General features: G+C 38.6%; 1 protein-coding gene across 8 annotated transcripts in view; it reads right to left on the bottom strand.

Moving 5' to 3' along the window:
• The window catches only part of MBNL2 (muscleblind like splicing regulator 2), a 117,329-nt gene that overhangs the window by 4,784 nt on the left and 89,430 nt on the right, over positions 1–23,115 (bottom strand). For 3 of the 8 annotated variants that reach the window (XM_067293480.1, XM_067293471.1, XM_013951326.2), the window contains exons 6-9: positions 20,531–20,584; positions 19,723–19,876; positions 16,320–16,355; positions 14,869–14,963 (exon numbers count right to left, since the gene is read on the bottom strand). In XM_067293480.1, coding sequence (XP_067149581.1) covers positions 14,869–14,963; positions 16,320–16,355; positions 19,723–19,876; positions 20,531–20,584 — 339 coding nt within the window. The remainder of the gene's footprint in view (positions 1–14,868; positions 14,964–16,319; positions 16,356–19,722; positions 19,877–20,530; positions 20,585–23,115) is intronic. The other 5 variants (XM_067293497.1, XM_067293505.1, XM_067293489.1 and 2 more) reach the window with 5 other exon arrangements.

The following is a 23,115-nucleotide window of genomic DNA, read 5'->3' as shown; positions in this document are numbered from 1 at the left end:
GTTAGGTTTTTTTGTCTATCCTGTTTCCTGTTGAAATAATAAAGAAATATTTTTGCTGAAATAATAAAGCCCCTCCTGTGATAAAATCCTGGTCCATTTACAGCATTGTGGCTTGATAATAAGTACAAAGAATATAGCCATGCTGCAAATAAGAAGTGACAAAGATTATCAGCACTGATATTTTTAGCATGTTACAACCCAACATGTCAATGTAATTAATACAAGCAGCTTTAGCAATACGGGGTTAACCATAATCACACAAGTGCATTTAAGGGATCCTAAAGTCTACTTTAATGGAACACAACCTGAAATCTACTCAGTTTAAAGAAATTAGAATTTCATATACTGCAGCTGCCTACATCCTCTGCCAGTTTTTGAGGGGATACAACTTGCATTTTTCTATAGCTTTTTTCTCCTTGTACCACTGTTTCAGAAATATATACGGAGAAAAGACAGAAAGAGCTCACTGCCCCTTTTGGTGAGATATCCCAAAAGGTCAAACGTCTCTGCAAGACTGACACTCCTAGTTCCCCCAAAACATATGCCAGAAGGGGCAGCAGGCCTGATCCTGGACTGTATCACTATAAGAGAGCGGGGCTGTCCACGCAGAGCACACGTGTCCCCCACGGAGGCTCCCTGGCTGCTTGCCTAACCCCACTCAAAACTCAAGAATCAGCAAAGACAAGATCAGCGCTTTCCTTATGCAGGTGAGCGTGTCCCATTTAGGTGACTCCAGGTGCAGAAGGAACAGCTGGAGCTTGCCCTGCCGCACATTTCTGCAGTGACCAGTGGCTACGGAGCCAGCTCCTTCCTAACGCAACTTCCTCGCCGCACCGCCACTTGTGCAGGGGATGTAACTAGGGCATGTTGCACCCTGGCTATTTCTAGTATACGTAGGAGTCCTCCCAGGGAAAAAAAAGCTCAAGTCTTTCCTTCAGAACAATCTTCTCCAGTGCAGAGACTCAGAATTGAAAAGCTATGTTTTTTATTTTAACCTTAGACACAGAGTGTAAAATGCATCCCGTAGTCTTTAATTATATGTTCACACCCTATTTCTCAAAAGATATCACATCTCTACCATAGCTATATACACATGTAACAGCTTCTGCGACTGTTTTTCCACTGTGTCTGACAGAGAAACATAAAATGCTAAACTACTTTACAAGGCAAACACACTGTGAACCTCTCCTGTTTAATCTGCAATCAAAGTAATAAACTGTGATGGAACATGTAGGCTATCTAAGTCTGCATCACTGCTAATTGCCTCACCTCTTGCATGTTGAAAAAGGAGAAATTGTACAGAACATACCGACCAAAGAACATCTTTGCAAACCCTTATTACAGGGGAGACTCCCTTATTACTTGCAAATAGGTCCAACAGCCTTCCTGTTCACTACTGTTTGAAGAATGAGATCCCAAATGTATGCATATATGACTCATTTTCGGTGATACCATTATTTTCATTATACTCCACAGTAACTTGACATAATATATTGTCACTTTTACCATAGTAAATGTAAAACATAAAAAAATTGAAAATAAGACTATCTGTGTATGTGTGCATGCACGCACTTGTGTACGCACATACTCTCGCGTGCAAAGATGTCTGGCTGAAGCATGGGAGAGCATTTTCTCATGCTCTGTATGGGTAAGACCATATCCATACCCATGGGTATGGATACAGGTGTGCACGAAAACACTCTGCTACTGCAGTAACAGATCCAAAAAGAACACTACTTCTAGCAAAAGCAGAACAGCCTGGTACTTATAACCTGGGATATTTATGTATATACCATATAAGATTTAATAACAGTGAAGGGCAATTTTTGAGGCAATCACAGACATAGGGTATTTTCTCCACTGCCTTCTCACTTGGTACCTGCTTGAGGTGATGTGCTAGAAAGAATGCCACTCTGTAGAGTCAAATCACTAAAATTGTGCCAATGTTAGTTGCTAGGTCTCAATGAAACTGGTAGGACATACAGTAAATTGAAATTTCTGCAAACTACTTTCTAACTGCCAAGAAATGTTTGCTCTTCCAAATTTGCCACCTCTAAAAATATGGTAGGCTCCCAAACGCCATGACTTTCTCTCCTTTCTATAAGAGCACGGCTCATTTAAACTTTTACAAGCCTTCAGGCCCTGTGAAGCACCACAGTGTCATTAAGCCCATTGTGTAACATAGAACATCCACTAATTTAGCCAGGGCAACCTGGGTTACTCCTAATGGTGATACAATTCTGCAATGTGCTCCATAGGAAAGACGACCAAGAGATGTTACTGTCAATGCTTTCAGTTTCTCACCAAACCACAAGCCTGCTGTAGGTAGTGGACAACTCCACAGCAGCTTGAAATTTCTTCCAACCCTGCAAAGATGGCTGTAGCTGGTCATTGTCAAGACTGAAAAGATAAAATTCAAAAAGTCTTTTATAATAAGGTGGAAATTGAACCTTTGTGAACTCTTTTCTGACATCTGGATTACTAAGTGCTTTGCTTTAGTTGATACAGTTCACAGAATTATATCATCCATACAACCTAAAATCATGACTGCATACTATGAATTCAGCAATACTGTTTGGCTTGAGATTTTCTGTCTTGATTGCTACAACTCATGAAGCTTCTTTATTCTCTGTGTGTTAAATACTCTTTCCAGTTCCATATTTAGTATACATCCATGAATCCAGAAAATTTTAATTTTAAAATTTTAAAATCCGTATGAATTTTGTGTACATGATCTTTAGCAGTTCAGCTAAAGATCAGTCACAGCAGGAAAACATGACTTTGCATGCATCTCTGAGATGTCTCTCTTTAAGAAGTTTTGAAATTATTTCTCCAAATTACACTTTGCTCTGTGTTAATACATTTGAAGGTGGGATTAAGGCCACATCTGACCTCCATATTGCAAAGCATCAGTCCCTCCAAAAATGTACTCATACTCAGCAAACATCTGAGACTATTCAGCCTTTCGTCTGTAGAGCAATGTAGTAATAGGAGTTTCCTGAAGACAAGATTCATCTCGCATGACTTTCGATATGTAAGCCTCAGTTGGTCACTCAATCTTACATCTACCTACCCTGTCTCAGGAGACAGGTCATCCTCTGACGGTGCTTTTTTCTCTCCACTAAATGTAAGAGTCTATGGCAAACAGTTCACACTAAGATATTTAACTTTTAGACACTTGCATCAGGGCAGATGAATCCTACCACAGTGACATTTTCTATTTTCATGTTTTTCACATGAGCAGCAGAATGGGCAGATATATCTGGGGTATACATTCAAAAAGACAGGGAGTTTCAGAGAGCATGCTCATATCAAGATGTCTCATAACTTCTTCTGCATTCTAAAAATAAAACTAACATGAAGGATTTCTTCCCTTTGACATGAAATCCACAACTATTTATATTTCTTCATGCCTTTGGGAAGTGCATCCATCTTTATTTTTCATTTTCTCTTAGAATGCTCTTCTGTGGCATGTGCTTTGTCCTTTTTTCCAAAATGAATTAAAGTCTCTTTTTTTTTCAATCAAAAGTGGAAAGGATGAGTAAATGTTCAGATATTCAATGAAAGTAATCATCATCTTATCAGCTATGCTTATTTAATTTTTACATAGCCTTACAGATTGACTTTTTAACCGCATACTTCTCCTTGGCTGCAGTAGCAGCACCGCCATGGAGCACCAAATGGAACTTTTTAATCCTCCACTCCAGGATGTTCATTTACGCTCTTCCAAGGTATGGGATTTGACACTGTCCTCAACTGGCTAACAGCTGAGGTGGCTCCAAATCTCACTGATCCTACCAGCATAACATTAAAAACAATCTGCCTGCTCTGAAAATTCAGGGTAGCAAGGTGCTTGGTTACACTCCTCATCTCTCCCACCTTAGTTATTGTTGTGTCTCTTTTACTGGTCTTGACTCAAGCCATAATCCCCCACTTGAAGTCCCTTCCTGACTTACTGTCTTGGCTACACCATAGCTCTTGTCCCAAGAGTCCCCCTCCCTTACCTCTATCAAATACATTTGCACATTCATGCATCCCTTTCACCTGTCGCGTCTGCCTCACTGATCTGTCCATGTCCACCTTCAAAACCAGCAATAATGCCATCAGTGATTGTCACTAGTTTGTGCCACTATTATTTCTCTCTATGGTGTCATCCACAAACACTGCAGAAGAAAAAACAAACAAACAAAAGCCCCCCAAATGAAACCTACATGAACTACTAATAGGATTGGAGGGTCTTGTTTGAACCACCTTGTCACCACCTTGTCACCCCTGCTACTCCCTGCTGATCACTTCATACAAACCTGTTCATAAACATATTGAGCCCCATGTTGCGTCACTAGGTTCTTTCCTCTGCTACTCTTACCAGAGGTTGCTCATTCTCCTAATGGCCAGAAATCTTATTCTCCTTTCCAGCATTTTATGATTTCATGTCTACACCCTTTTTTTTTTCCCTAACTGTATACCTCTTCTTAATCTTACAGAGTGTGGGTTTTATCTTCTCGTTTCTCCATTAATCCAATGCATTCCCAACACATTTGTCTATTCTGCTCATCATTGACGACACCTCTGATTCATACAAATGTGGTGAGATCTCTAGGCCACAGATGATCTCCTTGGTTGCTTGCCCACCCACCCAGTAACTAATACAGTGGGCTTCAGGTGTCTCCTGAGGCGTGGAGGTCCTATTTGTTTGCCATATATCACAGCTCATCCCCTGATACTGCAATTCTAGAGCCCTGCTCCATCCTCCATCTTCTTCCCTAAATCTGTGTGTCCTCAGTTCTGTCTGTTCCAGTCCCACACTGCTTCCAGGACCATCTACCCTTCTGTCCACCTGCCCAATACTACTGAGGTAAAACGCCTACCCATTTGGTTACTCACATTTGTTTGGGTCTGCCAACATTTCTACATATCCCATGCAGTTGGATTTTTACCAGCCAACACACACAAACTGCACGTTTTCATAGCCAGAATGATTTGAGAAACACATAATCACATACCCCTGCAAACTAATTAAATCAAGTTTCTTTGGATACAATATAGTAATGTTTTATCAGTGAAAATCCAAAGTGTCAGATAATGGGACAGACATAGGCTTTGTTCTTACAGCTTCAGGAGGAGTAAGAAAAATGCTTTATCAGCTTCTCAGATAGACATTTTTAGTGTATTTCATTCCTTTTATAGGGAAAAAAAAACATTAGTGATCTCTTATAAATAGTAAAGATCAATTTCTCATTAAGCCAAGATTACAGTTCCTAATTCTTTTATCCCTCCTTTTATTCACCTGTTTGAGTAAAAGACTTGAACTCCTACACCAGGAGTTGATAATATGTGTCTGGAAATGGCTGAGGGTCAGATGTTCATGCTGAGGTGGACACATTTACCAGGATACTTTCATTCCATTAGGCACAAGCTGTTGGCCATTAGGGTGTTATTAAGTTGACAGAGGTATCGTCTGAATTTGGCTCTTCATGATGATCTTAAAGTAAAGATCAAGGCTACCATGGGAATCCCAGAGGGCTCAAGGATTCAGCAACACAATTTTTCTCATTTAATATCACAAGGTCCCAAAAGACAGTCCAAAACCACTGGTGCTGCCAACTCCTTAGCATGCTTATGAGCTTTAATAGGTATTTCCTCAAATAGTACTTTATAATATTTAAGTGTAACTTAATAGGTATTTACTCACTTCAGAGAAACAGGATTAGTTGCTTTTAAAATGAAAGCAGCCTGGTTTTATATATTCTTCTCAAAAATAATAAATAATGCAATCCTTAAAACTGAATATAACATACTCTAATATGTTCTACCAAAATCCATTTTTTATTAATTGCACAGGCAACAAACGGACTGCATAGAAATGAGAAAACCACTTCTATAATATTTCAGGAGTACCCATACAATGACTCTTTTGAATAGCCACTCAATATTACTTTTCAGAAGGTCTGAGTGAGTGCAATCATCTGTATTTTTCTCTTCCTATTTTTAGGTGATTTTCTTCTTGAATTTTAGAAATTGCCATAATAGGCTTACACAGAGGAACTGAGAGAACAAAAGAGTGAAAGGCCAAGCACAAATTGTGCATTCCTAATGAAAATGTCTGTATTTCTCCTGTAAAAAAGAGTGCTACTTCTTCAAGCCTGAATATTTTTAGTCTTCCTCATTCAGTATTTTTTTGCAACACCTACTTTATATTTTCCTCTTACATTTCACGTATGTCCAAATCATTCAAGATTAGTATGTCACTAAACACTTGCCATCCCTATTAGGTGAACACTGCCACAGCATAAAGAGCCCAGCTAGCACTTATCTCAATTTCTCAGCAGTAACCACCGCACTGTAACCTCCCCTCCCAAAACCTGGGTTTCAAATTCAGATTCCGTTCAAAGCAAAAGCTGTTCTCCTGCAACATTCAGAACTTAACTTAAACACAGAAAGGCAACAAATTTGTATTTTCTTCAAGGTTACTCATCACCCACCATGCTTATAACAGGATATACTTGTTTTAGCTACTGAACTTTTGCTCAGATTTTTAAAACTCACTATACATACAACTTCTCTGAGGAAATCCTAATGTTCCTGACTTCTCTCTTACTGCTTCTTTAATTTTTTTCTTATCTGAATACTCCCATATAGACACATACTACTGTGTGTCACTGGACATAATATTGTGCCAAAAATAAAGTCAGTCAAAGTTAACAAACCTCTGCCTCAAGCTGAAAGGCATGACAGGCACAGCAATAAATAAATAATAAATAAATAAATAAATAAATCCACTGCGGTTATATGGGCAGCCACCTGCACACTCAAAGCCAAAGAACAGCATTTCTAGTGGGCAAAATGTTCATGTAATAGGTGATACACTGAAATAAAAATATGGTATTAGTTTATTTCAAAGGCAAATAGTTGAAGCAACCAGAAATGTACAGCTGCAATTATTTCAATGAGCAGAGTTCCAAACAAATACATTTGGAGCTCTGCATTGCACTGTGTTACTAAAATTTTATGACGGAAAATAACAGACTTACATAAGCTGTGTGTACATGCTAAGAACAATGAAACTAACTGATTTTTCCCCAAATGCCTACAAAATCACTTGACTTCAGAAAAGTTTTCCTATTCTTAAAAAATAGAAAATATGCCCCAAAAGATTTTCACTCAACTTGTCAAAATATAATTTGTTAAAACCCTGAAAGCAAGAACATAAAAGGAAGCTATCTTCTCAAATATAAATACACTATTTTAATTGCAATGCTATAGAAGTTAAAACAGTCTATAACAGGAGAGGGGAACACATGTAGATTTTTGTTATATAAAAGAAATAAGTATTTGCCTTTGCTTAATTCTCATCTTATGTGATGCTGCCATCTAGCAGGTCAACAGTGGAAGTCAGTTACCACTCTCTACCGGTGGGGGGGAGATTCCTATAAAGCCAAACAGATTTTCCATTTTTCCCACTTATTTCTTGTGTATTAGCATGTGATCTAAAATTCTGTATGCAAGCCTGCCAGCAGTGTTCATCATATACACAGAACAGTCTGTCAGAACTGAAGAGATCAAAAAATGTAATTGAAAGTAAAACAAAGACTTAAGTTAATTTGCATTAGGTTTAAATTAGAGTTCCTTTAAACGTTAGAGGGTAAACTTCTGGTTTTGCTTCTTTGCCACCTTTACACTTTATAAAAACAAAGCATTGCCATGCATTTTGTAATGTCAGTTGTTTCAAGGAGATTCACAGTCTTTTCTTGATACTACTTGAGATTTCCTGTGGCCTTTAAGACTGAAAACTCTGACTTCTTGAATTTGCAAATTGTTAATTTTGAAAGTTAAAGTTACTTACATGTAACTCAGTGTCTCAAGACAGTAGAATCTGCTTGAATTTGTGTTTGTGATTCTTGGGTGTCTAGCATGAAATAGGCAGCAAACAGTTTAAGTTTCCCTTTCATTCCATGACTAACTATTGCTATTCAAATACCTTCCCAAGAGGAATTACTCTTCAGTATCTTCATGATGAAGGACAGCTTAGGAAAAAATGAAACACCCCAGCAAACCAGTAAATCCACTTGTTATTGCTACATGTCATAAAGCAAAGAAATTGAAAATTTTAACCTTTTGTAAAGAACGTGTTAGAGAACAAACCTTGTTCCTCTGCCCCTTCACACACAGCAGACCATGTCAGGTCAATTGGATGGCCTTTGAGAGCAAAATATCAGCAGGTATTCAGAACTGTTGGGTGCTGCCCAGTTAAATTACAAAGCTGGAGTGTTTAGAGCAGTATTTTGGAACATGTAACTACATTTAACTTTCTGAAGGTTCATTTCTCCAGACCGGGGCAGGTACCCAGTGCTCTTTCACACACTGGCTCAGGGCCAGCCGCCAAGGCGAGACATCCAGTCCTGCATCCGAGATCCCAAAGCTGGCTGGTACCTCTCCGTGGCCCAGCATGGCACTGAGCATGGGCTCCCCCAATGCCCAAAGCCTTTCTGCCCAGGGCTTGCTCTTTGCAAACATGCCCTAATGACGTTTCTGAGAAAAGAACATGTACTTCTGTCTCCTTTTCTAGACTTTTTGATGTTAGATTAAAAACACTTTTTCTGTTGCTAAGAACAGAATGTTCTATAGGAGGTTTTACTTTGGATTTTCTAGAATTTTTAGCCCAACATTTTTAGCCAAAAAAGACAAAAGTTGTTTAGATACCTCTTCTTTACTTTCTTACCTCTTCCGTTAGAAACTGCAACGTAAAGCCTTTCAAAACTGTAACAATAGTTTAGCATAGACTCCTAATTGTAATGTTGTTATATACTAGCACTAAAGATGCAAATAACATTTTTTTTGCCTTCCCATCTTCCTTCTCAAGAGGTTGCTTTTAACCGAGAAGGGCATCCGTTTTCCTTCTCCCTTCCAGGTTTTCAATGCATTTACTCGGTATTTACTACTTTTCTCCTTGTTTACAAGTTCAGCAGGTTTCCACAAAGAACAAGGGAATGTGAGACACAAAAAGCCTTTTCACTCCTCAGCAACACTGATGACAGCCACCTGCCCTGCCAGAATGGGGATAAATGTGTAGACTGGAGAGGAAGCCCTTTTGGGGACACAAGGGTCTATTTGCAAGAGGGAAGAACTGCCATAAAGTGCTTCCGCTTTATGCAGAAAGAAGAAATTCACTTGCATGGGGTTGAGTTGGTGCCACATGACATTTCAGTCTCATGGGAGTCTGTCTCTGGGAAAGCCGACTATCTTATTTCACAACCCTGCACCTCCTCTTCCCAAGAGAGGTGTTTTCTTGCTGCATTTTCCTGTTCCCCTCATTCCTGAAGAAGCTGCCATGCACAGCTTCTCAAATCCTCATTAAACATTTGGTGTGTTTATGTTTTACGTTATGTTAAATACTTTTTGAATGCTGGGGCATATATTTTAATTGTTTTTTTGTTTGTGGTATTGAATGTAACACAACTATTTTTATTTTCACTTCATGTATTTTTATGGATTTCAACAAAACTGAAGACTATTGAATGATTTCATAATTAATATCTCTGCATAATTGCCACCTAATTTAGTGCAAAAACTGATGCATAATTTAAAACAGCTGTGCTAGATAATCACAAGCCTTAGCATGAGACAGCCTGTTGATCTTCCTTTTTTTTTTTCAGACATGGCCTATAAGTATTTCCTTTTTCTACTACATCTGCCTTTAAGTTTTTCTTCCTTGATTAAAGGCCTTATATCCAGTAGACTAATGTAGTGACTATATAATATCTTTAACCGGTATTCTCTGTAATGCTGTTTTTATAATGTTAGCCTTTGGCACATTTTTGTTGCTATAGAAAATAAAAGCATGTACTGTTCTCTACTGAACTGATATAAGCAAGACTATTTTCTTTAAAATAACCTGGAATTTGGTGGTTGCCCTGTAACCACCAAGAACTGAAGATGCACTCATTCAGCTTGAAGCTGAAGATTAAGACACATAAATGCTGGTGTCTAAATTTCCACTGCAACCAATGGCATGATACAATCTAGTCAATAAGTCAAAGGAGCCTGGAGATCATTTCATATGACCATCTATTACAGGCTCAGTTTTAGACATTTAGTACCATTTTGGCTAAGGTTTCCTGTCTGTTGTCCAGCTGCCAATTCAGAAACATGCAGATTTGTCTGTAGGTCCTATAACGTATTTTCCAAGCCTGCCAAAATGTCTTGGATAACCTAGACATCCAAGGCTGTCTTAGGACAATCTTAAATGTCAGTAGACGTGTTTAAGCAACTGAATCAATCCTTATGTGCCTACCATAGAGTGAGCCAAACTGTTCTCCAAACTTCATTTGACTGTGCTGGTAACCTCCACAGTCCACAATGAGCACCTAAGCTTCTAGCTCACATGTAGACAACTCAGACATCTATACTTAGATGTCTTAATTTCAAACTGAATCCCATCCCTGTAATTCTTGTAAGACTCACCAATGCATATTGGTAAATGAAGCAATAGTAAGGCCTTTTACTTAGTAATTAAAAAAAACCAAACAGTAAATTGGCACATTGGTCTTATTTGAAATTGGAATAACACAGTCCCAGAACTGAGAATAACATCTCTGTCAAATAATATTAGGATAGATCATTCTCTAAAATCATATAGCTATCTGTGAGCAAAACTGAGAGAGTAACAGTAGCTTTGCTTGCTTGAATACTGCTAGTCCACCATCTATATAAACAATAACTAAATGTTTTGTTAAAGATCTTTGAAGTACATATTTACATACAATTATTGTATTAATGTTTTAAATAGTGTTTTACGTGTTTTTGTCCAGACACGTGCACTAGAGGGAGCTAGTACCAAGCCCGCCATGTATATTCTCTAAGGATTCTCCTCATTATTATTATATACTTTTTTGGAACTTTGTTGGTTCCAATATGCAAGAAAATGTTGGCAACATCCCAAAACAACAACTGAACATAAGCTAGTTAAGGATCTACGCAAGGTTAAACAGCTGCGACTTCCACCATCACTCTGGCAGAAATGGTTGGAACAGTTGTGACTGTGGGAGGAAGGAAAAGGGGGGGAAGCGAGTTACAAAGGGCTCCTTGAACCTCTCACGGATCACGTTCCTGGACTCTTCACAGAGCTCTAGAAGTCAATCTGCCTTCCACTGGAGATCCCAAATGGGCAGAAGTCCCCCCTTCATCCCCTTCCCATCGAAGCCTGGCAGCTAGAGAAAGTGGGGACGCTCCCTTGCAAGATGTCTAAACGCAGTGCGTGGCAACACCATCTCTTACATGAACTGAATTTTTATCAGAATTTGTAAAACAGAGTTTGCTAGATGTAGAATAGCTTTTACTCAATCCTGTTTCCATTGTACCAAGCCAAAACAATTCTCCTCCCCTCAAAAGTACAATAAAAGAAAATTATTTTGGTTTTAAACCAAACTTTTGTAAGTTAGGAAAAGCAAGCGATTTCCAATTTTCCTTATATTCTTAACTGGGTCCCCCAGCACATATGTATTATGCTACAGCCTTTAATCCTATAAATTTTCTCATTTGTCTCATTCCATGCTCATATTGAACACAGAACGCACAGAGCTGCTGGCTGAGTGTGACTGATTGTGAATGGGTAAAGTGCAGGCACATTTTGTGCCTTCTTACTAACACTATTTTCAGAAAGAAAAGAGGTAGAGAAGACATGAGACATTAGGTCTTTCTCAAAATACAAACTATCAACACATACTAAACAGTCTTCTGGGCTCAACAGAGTTGTTTTTTAGCTGTCAGCTGATACTCCATGGCTTTTGGGATGCTGTTGTCTTCTACCACTGGTGCTTCTAGGACACCTGGAACATTGGATTCCCTCCAGGAAATTCAGCAATCTTTCCTCAGGAGAAGGCCAGAATATTAAGCCAAATGTTATTGAGCCAAATGGTTAAGCTCTGCTATGGACTTTCCTTTCATGCTTGGCATGATGCAGAAACAGGACAGTCTGAAGACTGCAAGATGATAAGAAAATTGCAACAGAACACTGAAAAGAGGAGACTGTATCCCACAAATAAGTAAAGAGGCCTCAGTGCAGCACAAATCAGGAAAGGAAATTTTATCCAGATAGGAATAAACAAATCATTTTCTGAAATATACAGGAGAGTTTAAATACATAAAAGAGGACAACAGCAAAGGGCTCTACGACCACGAACTAGGTCGTAACAGGTGAACTCAAGTTAATTCCCTCCTGTTTCTGTTTTTCTGGGGCTAGAGAAATATTTAAGGTTACTACTGGGCCCTTCCCAGTGTAGACTGGTCTCCAACTTTTAGAAGGTCGTAAAGAAACAGCAAAGCTGGAGCTTTGCCTCTTATAAAGAAGTGCTACTACTTTGACATACACGGTTTCTTACAGTAGCTTCTAAAGGTTTACAGAGACCAAAATAAGGACAGGAAGGACCAAAAAAAAAGGAAAAAAGACAGCAATGGCACACACTAAAGAAACCAACAGGAAAAACTGCTATGGTGGGACTCATCTCCGCTAACCACAGTGGTGGAGAGCTTAGGTGTTTTACCTGAGTTATTCATCCAAGCTCCTTCCACAGTCAACAGAAAGAGAGAGGACCTCCAGAGGGCAATTCATCTTGCCCCAACACTGACTTCTAGAAAAGCAGAGGAACTGGATGCCAAACTTCTACCTGGCTGAAATTAACCAAGAGGAAACCCATCCCAGTGTTAAACCATCCTCTAATTTTCAGCAGTGAATTATATGTTTATATATATACACACACACACACAACTAAATACATACAGACACACACACACTTTTATAACTCTTGTTGTAAACGCTCTTAAAATGCTGTAATCCTCCACTGTAAACAAAATCTGCACTGAGAGCATTATAGCACACCTCTGTCTCTCCCATCAGCAAAAGTTTCTCATGTGAAAGTAGCCCCTGTAAAAAAAAAAAAAAAAAGGAAAAAAGGAAAAAAGGAAAAGAAAAAGAAAAAGAAAAAGACTGCTTACTGATTCTTTTGTAGGCATATAAATATTTGTTTTACTTCAGTCACGGTTAGCACCTTTGCTGCTCATACAAAACTTTTCTCTGGGGCCTGGGAGTGTTGAGGGCAGAGATGTAGGGCACTGAGAGGGTCCCCCAGCTGATCCACTCTCAGAACAGCCCTGTTTTCCTCATATTCCCTTGTCCTTTTCAAGGACCCCGTGCCACCATTTTGGGACCACAAAACTACACTGAATGCTCTCAGATAATTTTCTGTTGCAGAGACTGTTCTTCTGTGTTCACTACCAAGAACCTGCAAACCAGCACACCCACAGGCTCTTCAACCTACCCAACCAGGGTGTTAACTCACTACATTACCTTACCCCGAGAAACAGAAGAGGAGGAAAGTTAAATGGATCATTTGCCTGTTACACTTCTCCTCTTGTCCCAAGCATTTTCTTCATTAAAATGAGCTAGCTTTCAGAAAGGAATACACAAAAGAGCCCTCTTCTGATCAAAAAGCTAAAAGCACTCCTGTTGCCACTCTGTTGGTAAACAAGCCCTTCAAAAAAAAAGAGAAGAGAAAATGGACCGGTTTGTGTTTCTTTAAGAAAGTAAGGTGTATTTCAGAGGTAGTATATTTTCCCTAGATTATTATACATTAACTGTTATGGAAACTTCTATTTTTTATGGGATATTTAAAATAGTTTTGGGACGGACAGTTAAAAAATAAATCTTCTGGTATAACATTACCAAGCAATACATTCTCACTAATTTCTTCACAGTTCATTGGTGGGTGGGAGAGGAATCAACCAAGGGGTGTGCACTTCCGCTAGGTCCATAGCAGCTTCTTGGTCTGTCTGGGACCACCACAAAGCAGCATGATCACGACACAACCCTTTACTTTCTTTTGGGGAGCAAATCCACTTGCTTCCTCTTCAGTTTGACCTTTAAAACCCTGGGGGAGAACAGCACATCCCAGTTCTCACACAGAAATCCCTGAGCATGATCACGCAGCCAGAAAAGAGCCGGAGCGACCACAGCACAAACAGATGTGATAGCCATTCTCCTAGCAGATGTCTTGAGCTTTGGAGGGGGCATCTCTACAGCCTGAATGGAAGAGCCAAAGTCACACGCTAAAAGCTGCAACAGACATCTCCCATAGGAATCAGATCCTACAGGAGGAGGGGGAAACCCTAACAAAACGAAAACTACCATTAGCATAACAAACCACACAAAAAAGGGAGAAAGTATTTTCTTTCCTGCTCTGTCTCTGCCAATAATTTTAGGGGTTCTTTGTAACCACGTCCTTCCTTAGGGAAATCAAATTTCCAGGTTGAAGATACTCCTTCAAACATCAAGCAGACAGAGTCATAAATATCTAGAGCGCTGTGAACTAGCACTTACAGAAGACATTCAATTTTGTTTCTCACATTTTCTTTTTCAGCTGCCTTGTCCCGCTTGTTATTTTAGACAGCTTCCATGCTTACAAATTAGTCACTTCCACAACGCTGTATGGAAAAGATTACATTAATGCACCTGAACATTTGAAATCTGTCACGATCTTCCTTTTGAACACAGGAGTTAATAAAAGACTATTATAAGTAGTCCGGTACTACAGTGATTCTAACTCCAGTTGGGTTAATTACATGATAATTAGGTACAAACATTGCAACACAAAACATAGCTACATCATTATTTGCAATAAATGTTAACTCTAAATAAGTGCAACCTGTCCCACAAACACTTGCTATAAACGACTTTAAAAAAAAAATTGATGGGTAAACATGAAAAAAAATTCTCGGGGAGAATTTTTTTTGGGGGGGGTAAAAAAAAAATAAAAAAAATCTCAGCACTCATTTAGAGTTCGGGATCCGTGAAAGAAAGCTTTAAAAGGAGCAAACCTGATTGGCTGTGGCTGTTGCGGCGAAGGGAACACTTGTTGCAGGAGTTGTTGCTGCAGAGACAGTGGCGGCCGTAGCGCTGTGCATCATGGGTACTTTCAGGAGGGGAACCATGGAAGCAATGAACAGGAGGGTGTAGCATTATGGTAAGAGAAGTGGTATTTTTGGCATGGTGAATATCAGAGCGGCAAGCCATCATGGGTTAAACCAGCAGATGGCATGCAATCACAGTGCAAAGCGAGAAAAGCGTGGCAGAGAAATAAAAAAGGGAAAATAGCTTATTACAAGTACAATTAAAGGAAGTTTGTCAACACAATCAGCGATTCCCAGAAAAAGAGCAAAGATCATTGAAAAAGCAGGGACTGACTGGGCTGGTTGCACATATTAGGTCTCTACCAAAATAGCCTGTTACCTGGAGAGCTTTTTTTTCCAGTACTTGTATTACAACTACCCCAGAACAGAATTCTACAAACAAAATATTTCATCTGGGGAAGGAAAATGATAATTGTTTATTAATTTTGAAACACAATTAAAAATGATTTATATTCATTTACCTTCTTCATGAAGTAAACCAGATATTTGCTGTCTTCCTTTACAATCCATTTTTTGCATTTTATCTACCAGCACCCCATAACTGTTTGACTTCATCAGAGTTAAATTACCATCTGGTCTGAGGCAAAAATCAGGAGTAGGATGATGATCATTTTCCTGATTTAAGCACTAATTTGGTTGATCTAATAAAGCAAGGCTGAGTTTGTGAAATGTTCTGCTTTTGTTCATTTTAAGAATGAATTTTAATCAGCATTCTCATGGCAGGGTATTAATTTGACTTTTAAAGGCCTGATATTTTAAATGCTTTTCTGAGCAGTCCAATGAAAAGTCGTTGGGACAGGGCTACAGAATGGCACAAAGATTACTTTTCTGAGTTAGTCCCTGTTGCATTGGACTTCGATTTTGCACTGCCAAAAATATTTGTTCCGAGTGGCAAATATGTTTAAAGGAGTGAGATTCAGATCACAGGTCTCAACAGAACCTTTGTGGATGTAAGTGTGTATTTCTGGGAAACGCTGATAAAACTTTCTAACACACAGCAAAAAGGAGAAATAGGCACACCACCATGAAACTTTAAAACACTGATGAAATTTGCTGGCTTTTCCAATATTTTATGATTTTATAGTACTAGACAATATAAAATATAAAGAGAAATAAAACTTTGAAAACTGAAAAGCAGACTGGAATTCATGATATTATGCTTTTGCAGTGTAGTTGTTATAGCAGGTGATACCACATCTAAACTGCATTTTTTATCTACAAATCTAAAAACTATACAATGTCAACCAGAAGGACAAGTGAACCTTTAATTCTAGTCATTGTCTAAGCCTTGGCTAAGATTTTTGAAACAAGTGAATATACATTATATACAGTATAAAATAAAGAAATTTGGAACCTACCAATACTGGTAGCGGGTGTCATGCACAAAACTGACCCTGCATGTCATGCAATGATAGGTGAAAAAAGTGGATAAAGGGAAGAAACAGGTTAGCTGTTTAGAGTTAACATTCAAAGTGAGATTCAAGCATAACCACAGATAAGTTAGTTAGTTAAACGAAACCCTAAGGTCATTCATAGTTTTGCTTTGTTTTAACCCCCAAAATGTGTTTGTGTTCATACTAAAATCCTACTTGAGTATACTATATGACTTTTTGCATTTTTCTGCATACATACAAGATACTTCATAAACCCTTTCATTTAATATGTTTGCAGCAATAGGTTTGTGTTTACAAAAACTTCTTTGAGTAAATATCACATTATTTTGGAACTTTTAGAACCCATTACATAATTCAAACAGCTTAATGTCGCACAGACCAACGTTCATCAACTTTTCTGATCTGCAGTGGAGAAAGAAGGCAAAATGGAATTATCCATCATTATTCTGCAGTGGTTTTGTCAAATTTATGTTTAATATTAATGTGCACATTCTCAACAACACACTAAGGTTAAGTGGACATGTGTTTCTGACCAATCCAATAAAAATGCTGCTGTGACAATTCTCAAAGCTAAACAAGTAAAAATGTGGTCAGAACTCCATAACATCCCTTGTGCCTCAAGCAGTGCTCAGGAAAGACTATTTACCGGCCATGCAGTTTAGTTTCGGTGCCTAGTCAACCTTCAACCTTTCTGAAAGGCCAAATGAGAAAAAGAACAGTACATGTTCAGTACAGTGCATATAGCAAGCCAGTGAAGGGTGGACAGGTAAAGAGACTAGTGCCACATACACCCATATTTGTTACAAAGTCAAATATGTTTTCTGTATTCCCACTTGATTATTACAGCAGACTTTTATCCAACCATCACAGTAGCAAAGTAACTATGAATGACCTTACCAAAGAATAATTCCCAGAGAATACATAAAGTTCCTAGTCTAGAGGTTATGAAAACTCTGACAAACAGCACTGTAAGGAGGGAAAAGACTTGTTGCTTTTAAGATCATTCACCAAACAATAAGGAGAGGTGACAAAGCAATTGTACTGATGTAAAACAAAGTGCAAAATTTTGGAAGTAAGCCATGCTAAATCAAGCCCCACACTTTTTATTAGGGGAGCAAGTGGTTAAGAAAGCAGAGAAGTTATATAAAACAATTCAGTTTTATATATATTCCAGCAGCAAAACTTGTCTTAAAATTAAACTTTTTTTAACACGCACACACACACACACACACACAAGCAACACATTTTAAAATTTTACCAGTTCAGAAAATATTACATAATCATTTAAAATCCAACAGATAATGTCATGCATTGCTCCTTATAATTGGGTGACATGACAGTTCTTACATCCAGCAAATCCAAAGAGGTGCATCTTCTTTTGGACTTCCCAAGAAACATGGGAATTACCGATGCACCATCTTTAATGAAAAGCTCATTATACCCATTCTTATAGAGTGGGTTCCCCCCTTTCTAACCTCCTCCCACACCCCACTCCTCTCTCTAACATCCTTTATAGGTGCTGATGGCGCTCACAAAGAGTAGGAGATTCAGTACTGTTAAAGAGGTCTTCCGCTGTGGGTCTGGACTTCATCTGCTATGTTATTCCTCTATTTCTTCTTTTTCGTGCACTTGTTTTGAGACTTGCCAACAATCTGGCCCTTAAGATTTGGCTCCAAGAACCACCTTTTCTACCATCAGAAATTTATATGCTAAAAACTATAATTCTGACCATCAGTTGGAAAGAGGAAAGGACAATAAACAGCATACAGAATGAGCTACTCAAGGAAGCATGAGCGCTCCCGAAGTCTGGAAAATATCTAAATGTTATTTCACTGGAAAAAGTTTATAGACTACTGTATTTTCCACAGTTAATCTACATTCTATGGTAGTTGCATGCAATAGTGATAAGCCCTGAAAGGGAGTGCTTAAGAGAAGGAATAATGCATATCTTACTGCATTCTTAGATTCTTAGGGTGACGATATAAGATGAATTTGTGGAAATTTCTGTATGTTTGTAAGTGCAGGGCAGTCTTCCATTCATTTCCAAATAGGCAGGCTCATGATTTTTTTTCAAACACTCCCATAAGCGTCAGCACATTTTCTGCCACAAATATTCTGGTGCACAAATGTGCTATAAATACTGTGTTCTATAATTTATTATAATAAATACAGGGGAAGGTTCCAAGGTTATTACTTAGGTCTTACACCAAAATTCTATGAAATCAATGCCATCTGTGTTTGTTTTTAATCTTTAAAAACATATGGAATGTTGATACATCGGGAAATCATTGCATGTTGCATTTCATTCCTTGTTTAACTGGCATTATTTCTATATACTAAAATAAAATGTTGAAATGTCAACAAATGCATTTGAAAACACATAGTTTTAAAGAATTCTGGAAGTTCACAGTTGATAACAATCTGAAACTAAAATACGTAATTTGTTAATTACAAATCAAATCATGTAATTCATTACACAGGATATTTACCTTTAGAAAGTTCAGAGTGGGGGTAACTGACATAATTTAAAGAATTATACTGTTATTGCTTATGCAAATATCTAGTACCCTCTTTTTTTCCCAGCGTTAAAAAGAAGCCCTGGCACCAGCCGTTAAGCAGCTCAAGCCACAGTGGATCTTTGAGTGGTCTAACTTTACAGACTTCTGAGCAATGAAATACAAATTACATTCTCTTGTTTTTAGATCACCTACATGAAGAATTATAACCCCAACTATTAGCCATGAATGCTAGGAAAAGTACTGGTTTCATTCCAAAATGAAAACCACAAAAACCAGTTCGATGCCTGAAAACCCTTTAATGCAGATGCAGGGAGCAATTTCTTTTCACTGTGCTTCCATGCAGGCATTGGCTGCAAGGTTATTGCTAGTGCTCCAGTTCTCACTCGGCTAATGTGCAGCAATGGTAATCCCACGGCTGCAAAACAGCAACAGAGGGAGCATAAAGCTACATCCAGAGGGCAGGGAGCGCCTGCACACTTCCCACTGCATCTTGGAAGCGTAATGCCTTTCCCAGTATTTTGTTAGTAATATTTTGCCTTCTCATTTCCTAGGAAAGCTCTGGCAGATAAAGTCAAAATACAACCAATTTAATGTAGGAAGAAAGGGCAAACCGTGGACAATGATTAACTAGACTGTGAATATGAAAAGCAATCTAATGGCATGTTGAAATTACTGCTTGAATTCTCATACTTTGCAGAAGGATTGAAATAGCTTGTAAATGCATGTGCAGGCTTCATCTCAGAAAGAACAGGGAACATAATAAAACATTTTATCCAGTGCAACAGAAACTGTCTTACATAGAGGCTACCCAAGTAATACAAAATTTGTTCAATGTGACTGCAACATACCTGTTGGGATAAATGCTGCATGTTGCTGCAACTGAGCATTGGCAAGAGCCTGTTGATAGTGCAAGACACTGGGATTGAAAACAGCACTGGCACCATTGCTTTTTTCAAGTGCTTGTCTCTTTGGTAAAGGGTGAAGAACACCAGGAGGAAAGGCCTGTAAATAAGAAAGTTAGTTAAAATCACATAATTTTTAAGGCATTGTCTATAACATACATATAAATACAAAAACTTATTATTTTTAAAGCAGCTAAAGATGCCTTGCCATGCATATTAACTCAAAGCATAGCAATGTAAAATGAGTGAAATATTGTTATTGATAGCAAAAGCATGGTACTATTAACCTAAAACTGTAGCAGCACAACTACTGAAAAGAAAGGCCTTTAAAGCAACAAAAATAGCATTTCCTTTAAAGAGGTTTTGAGTACTACAGGGAGAAAAAACCACTTGTGTTTCATTGCCAAGTATCTTTTTAATTTAAATACCGTTTCCTATTATTATATAGATTAATGGATTATGTTAAGCATTTTCAATTACAGAAGCAGTTTTATCTCAGTTCAACTTTTTTTATGACAAGATATTTAAAAATGAAACCATGTTAGGAACCGAACTAAATCGTCTGCGTTCATTACGTATGAAAATGAGATGGAGAACTACAGTACGGAGGTTGTTGGTTTTTTTTTTTTTTTTCATAAATTAACGAGAGGTGAAATCATTTCCGGTTGATGTTTAAACGAAAGCAATACGAGTTTCATTAGTTGCTTCTCCGAAAAAAGCTACATGCAAAGCAAAAGGTGAAAGGTCAAAGTACCAGGTCTACAGTTGCTTCGAGAGGTCGCTTCATTGCTTTGGCAGTCGACTGAGTCTTTTAATAACAGGCAGCGAGCACATGATGGCAGTGGGCCAATGGGATTCAAGCGAATTAACATACAGGTAAACAGCAAGCAGAGGTGCATCATGGGAACGGCATTGCATTGTGGATAGGTGAGAAGGAAAAAAATATTCTGAATGCAATATACAACATACAAAACACTAGGCATGCACAACAACAAAAATGTCTTCTAAAGAAATGAATATTACACTTTGAATTAGTACTGAAGCAAAAATGCATCTACTATACCTTAGTTAAAAGCATATAAGAGAGTAAAATATAGATGTTTGAAATTCAGGAAAGTTGAGTAAAATAGCAGCTTGCAGACACTATTAAGCATTTTATCAACACTTCACAGAGATGCAGAAGGTTTTAAGGATACCCCTATAAGAATTTCTGATAAGTTAGTTAAGTCAAATTAAGAAGTGTAAAATAAATTTTGAAGACTAAATTTACAATAGAAAGCACTAGCGAACGTTGTAGCGTGTTACAAAGGTTACTAATACATGTGTTTGCAAGGTAAGGGTCTTAGTTAATGACAGTGCATAATTCAATAGGTTTGGGGTTCAAAATGAAAGAGGTTCTCCTTTTCCAGTACAAAGCAGATTAATATGTTGAGTTACACTAACTTATCATTAATTCTTTATTTTTTCAGTATGGGGGGGCATTTTTGTAGATTTTTTCCTTGAAACTTACCACATTACATTGAGAGGAAAAAAAGCCCTTCAGAATTTAAAACATATTTTCTAAATTTCATTACAACCTTTAATACTAGCTTCAGGAGCATACAGTAACAGAAAATACTGCTCCCACTGCATAAATGAACATTTAAGTATGACTTCTGATACTAGTCCAGCATCATTAAAAATATTTAAAGAAAATATTTAGGCATAGTAAAACAACATTATTGTCTATTTCCATAATAAGATAAAACTTATTGCTGGTATATGACAGCATTCTGTAAAAAATCTTTTTGTATTAAGGATTACCTTCAAGTTTTAATGTAAAGAATGCTTTAAAATGTTTAGAGAGAAAAGGAAGGTTTACTCATAAATCAGAATTTTTACTTTTTTCTTTAAACAGATGGACATTTAGTGTTTTTTTAGGATACATGGGATTATGTCTATCTTGACATCAAAATGTGGAAATAGGGAAGAAAAGTGAAAAAGGGAGAACAAGGCACAAAATGCCTTCAAACAGCTGCTGGTCACACGATTACCTAATGCCAGCAGGAAATTTTGCAGGATGACCCTTGCTTTGCCTGTTCCATGTTCCTGCTCTGCTGCACCTGTGTTCCACGAGGATCCTCACCACTCTCACTGCCTCTCCTTCAGTACATTTCTGGATTATATACCCTGACCTACAGGATCTGCTCTTCTGCGGTTCCTAAGGATCTGTCTGGGTCAAAGATGGAGATATAACAAGAAACATCTCATGTAAAGTTGTAGAATCTCCATCCTTGGTCACATTCAAAACCCAAGCGGACGTGGTCCTGGACAACCTGCTCTAGCTGACCCTGTTTTGAGCAGGGGGTGGGGGCTAGACAATCTTTGAAAGGTCATGGTGATGAGGAGAGGTTCCTGAAGACTGGAGGAGAGCAAATGTCACCCTATCTTCAAGAAGAGCAAGAAGGAGGATCTGGGGAACTACAGGTCAGTCAGCCTCACCTTGATCCCTGTGGAGGGGATGGAGTAACTAATCCTGGATACCATTTCCAGAAACATGAAGGACAAGAAGGTGACTGGGAGTAGTCAACACGAGTTTACAAAGGGAAAATCATGCTTAACCTTTCTGATACCTTCTATGATGAAATGACTGTCTGGGTAGATGAGGGGAGAGCACTGAATGTTGTTTACCTGAATGTTAGTAAGCCTTCTGACACTGTCTCCCACAAAATCCTCACAGACAAGCTGATGATGTATGGCCAATAAATGGACAGTGAGGTAGACTGAAAACTGGCTGAACTGCTGGGCTCAGAGGGTTGTGATCTGCAACACAAAGTCCAGCTGGAGGCCACTCACTACTAGTGTACCCCAGGGGTTCATGCTGGGTCCAACACTGTTTAACCTCTTCATTAATAACCTGGATGAAGGGACAGAGTGCACCCTCAGCAAGATTGCAGATGATACAAAACTGGGAGGAGTGGCCGATACACCAGAGGGCTGTGCTGCCATTCAGAGTGTCCTCGACAGGCTGGAGAAATGGGCAGAAAGGAACCTCATGAAGTTCAACAAAGGGAATGCAAAGTCCTGCACCTGGGGAGGAATAACCCCATGCACCAGTACAGAGTGTCAATCAGCTGGAAAGCAGCTCTGCAGAAAAGGATGTGAGGATCCTTGTGGACAAGAAGTTGAACATGAGCCAGCAGTACACAACTGGGGCAAAGAAGGCCAACAGCCTCCTGGACTGCATTAGGAAGAGCATTGCCAGAGGGCTGAGGGAGGTGATTCCTCTCCTCTACTCAGCCCTGGTGAGGACACATCTGCAGTTCTGGGTCCAGTTCTGGGCTCCCCAGTAAAAGAGAG

Source organism: Apteryx mantelli, chromosome 1, assembly GCF_036417845.1.
Source record: "Apteryx mantelli isolate bAptMan1 chromosome 1, bAptMan1.hap1, whole genome shotgun sequence".
In the NCBI taxonomy this organism is placed as follows: Eukaryota; Metazoa; Chordata; class Aves; order Apterygiformes; family Apterygidae; genus Apteryx; species Apteryx mantelli.
Note: the sequence above shows the minus strand (reverse complement) of the source record. Positions and strands in the feature narration are given on the sequence as shown.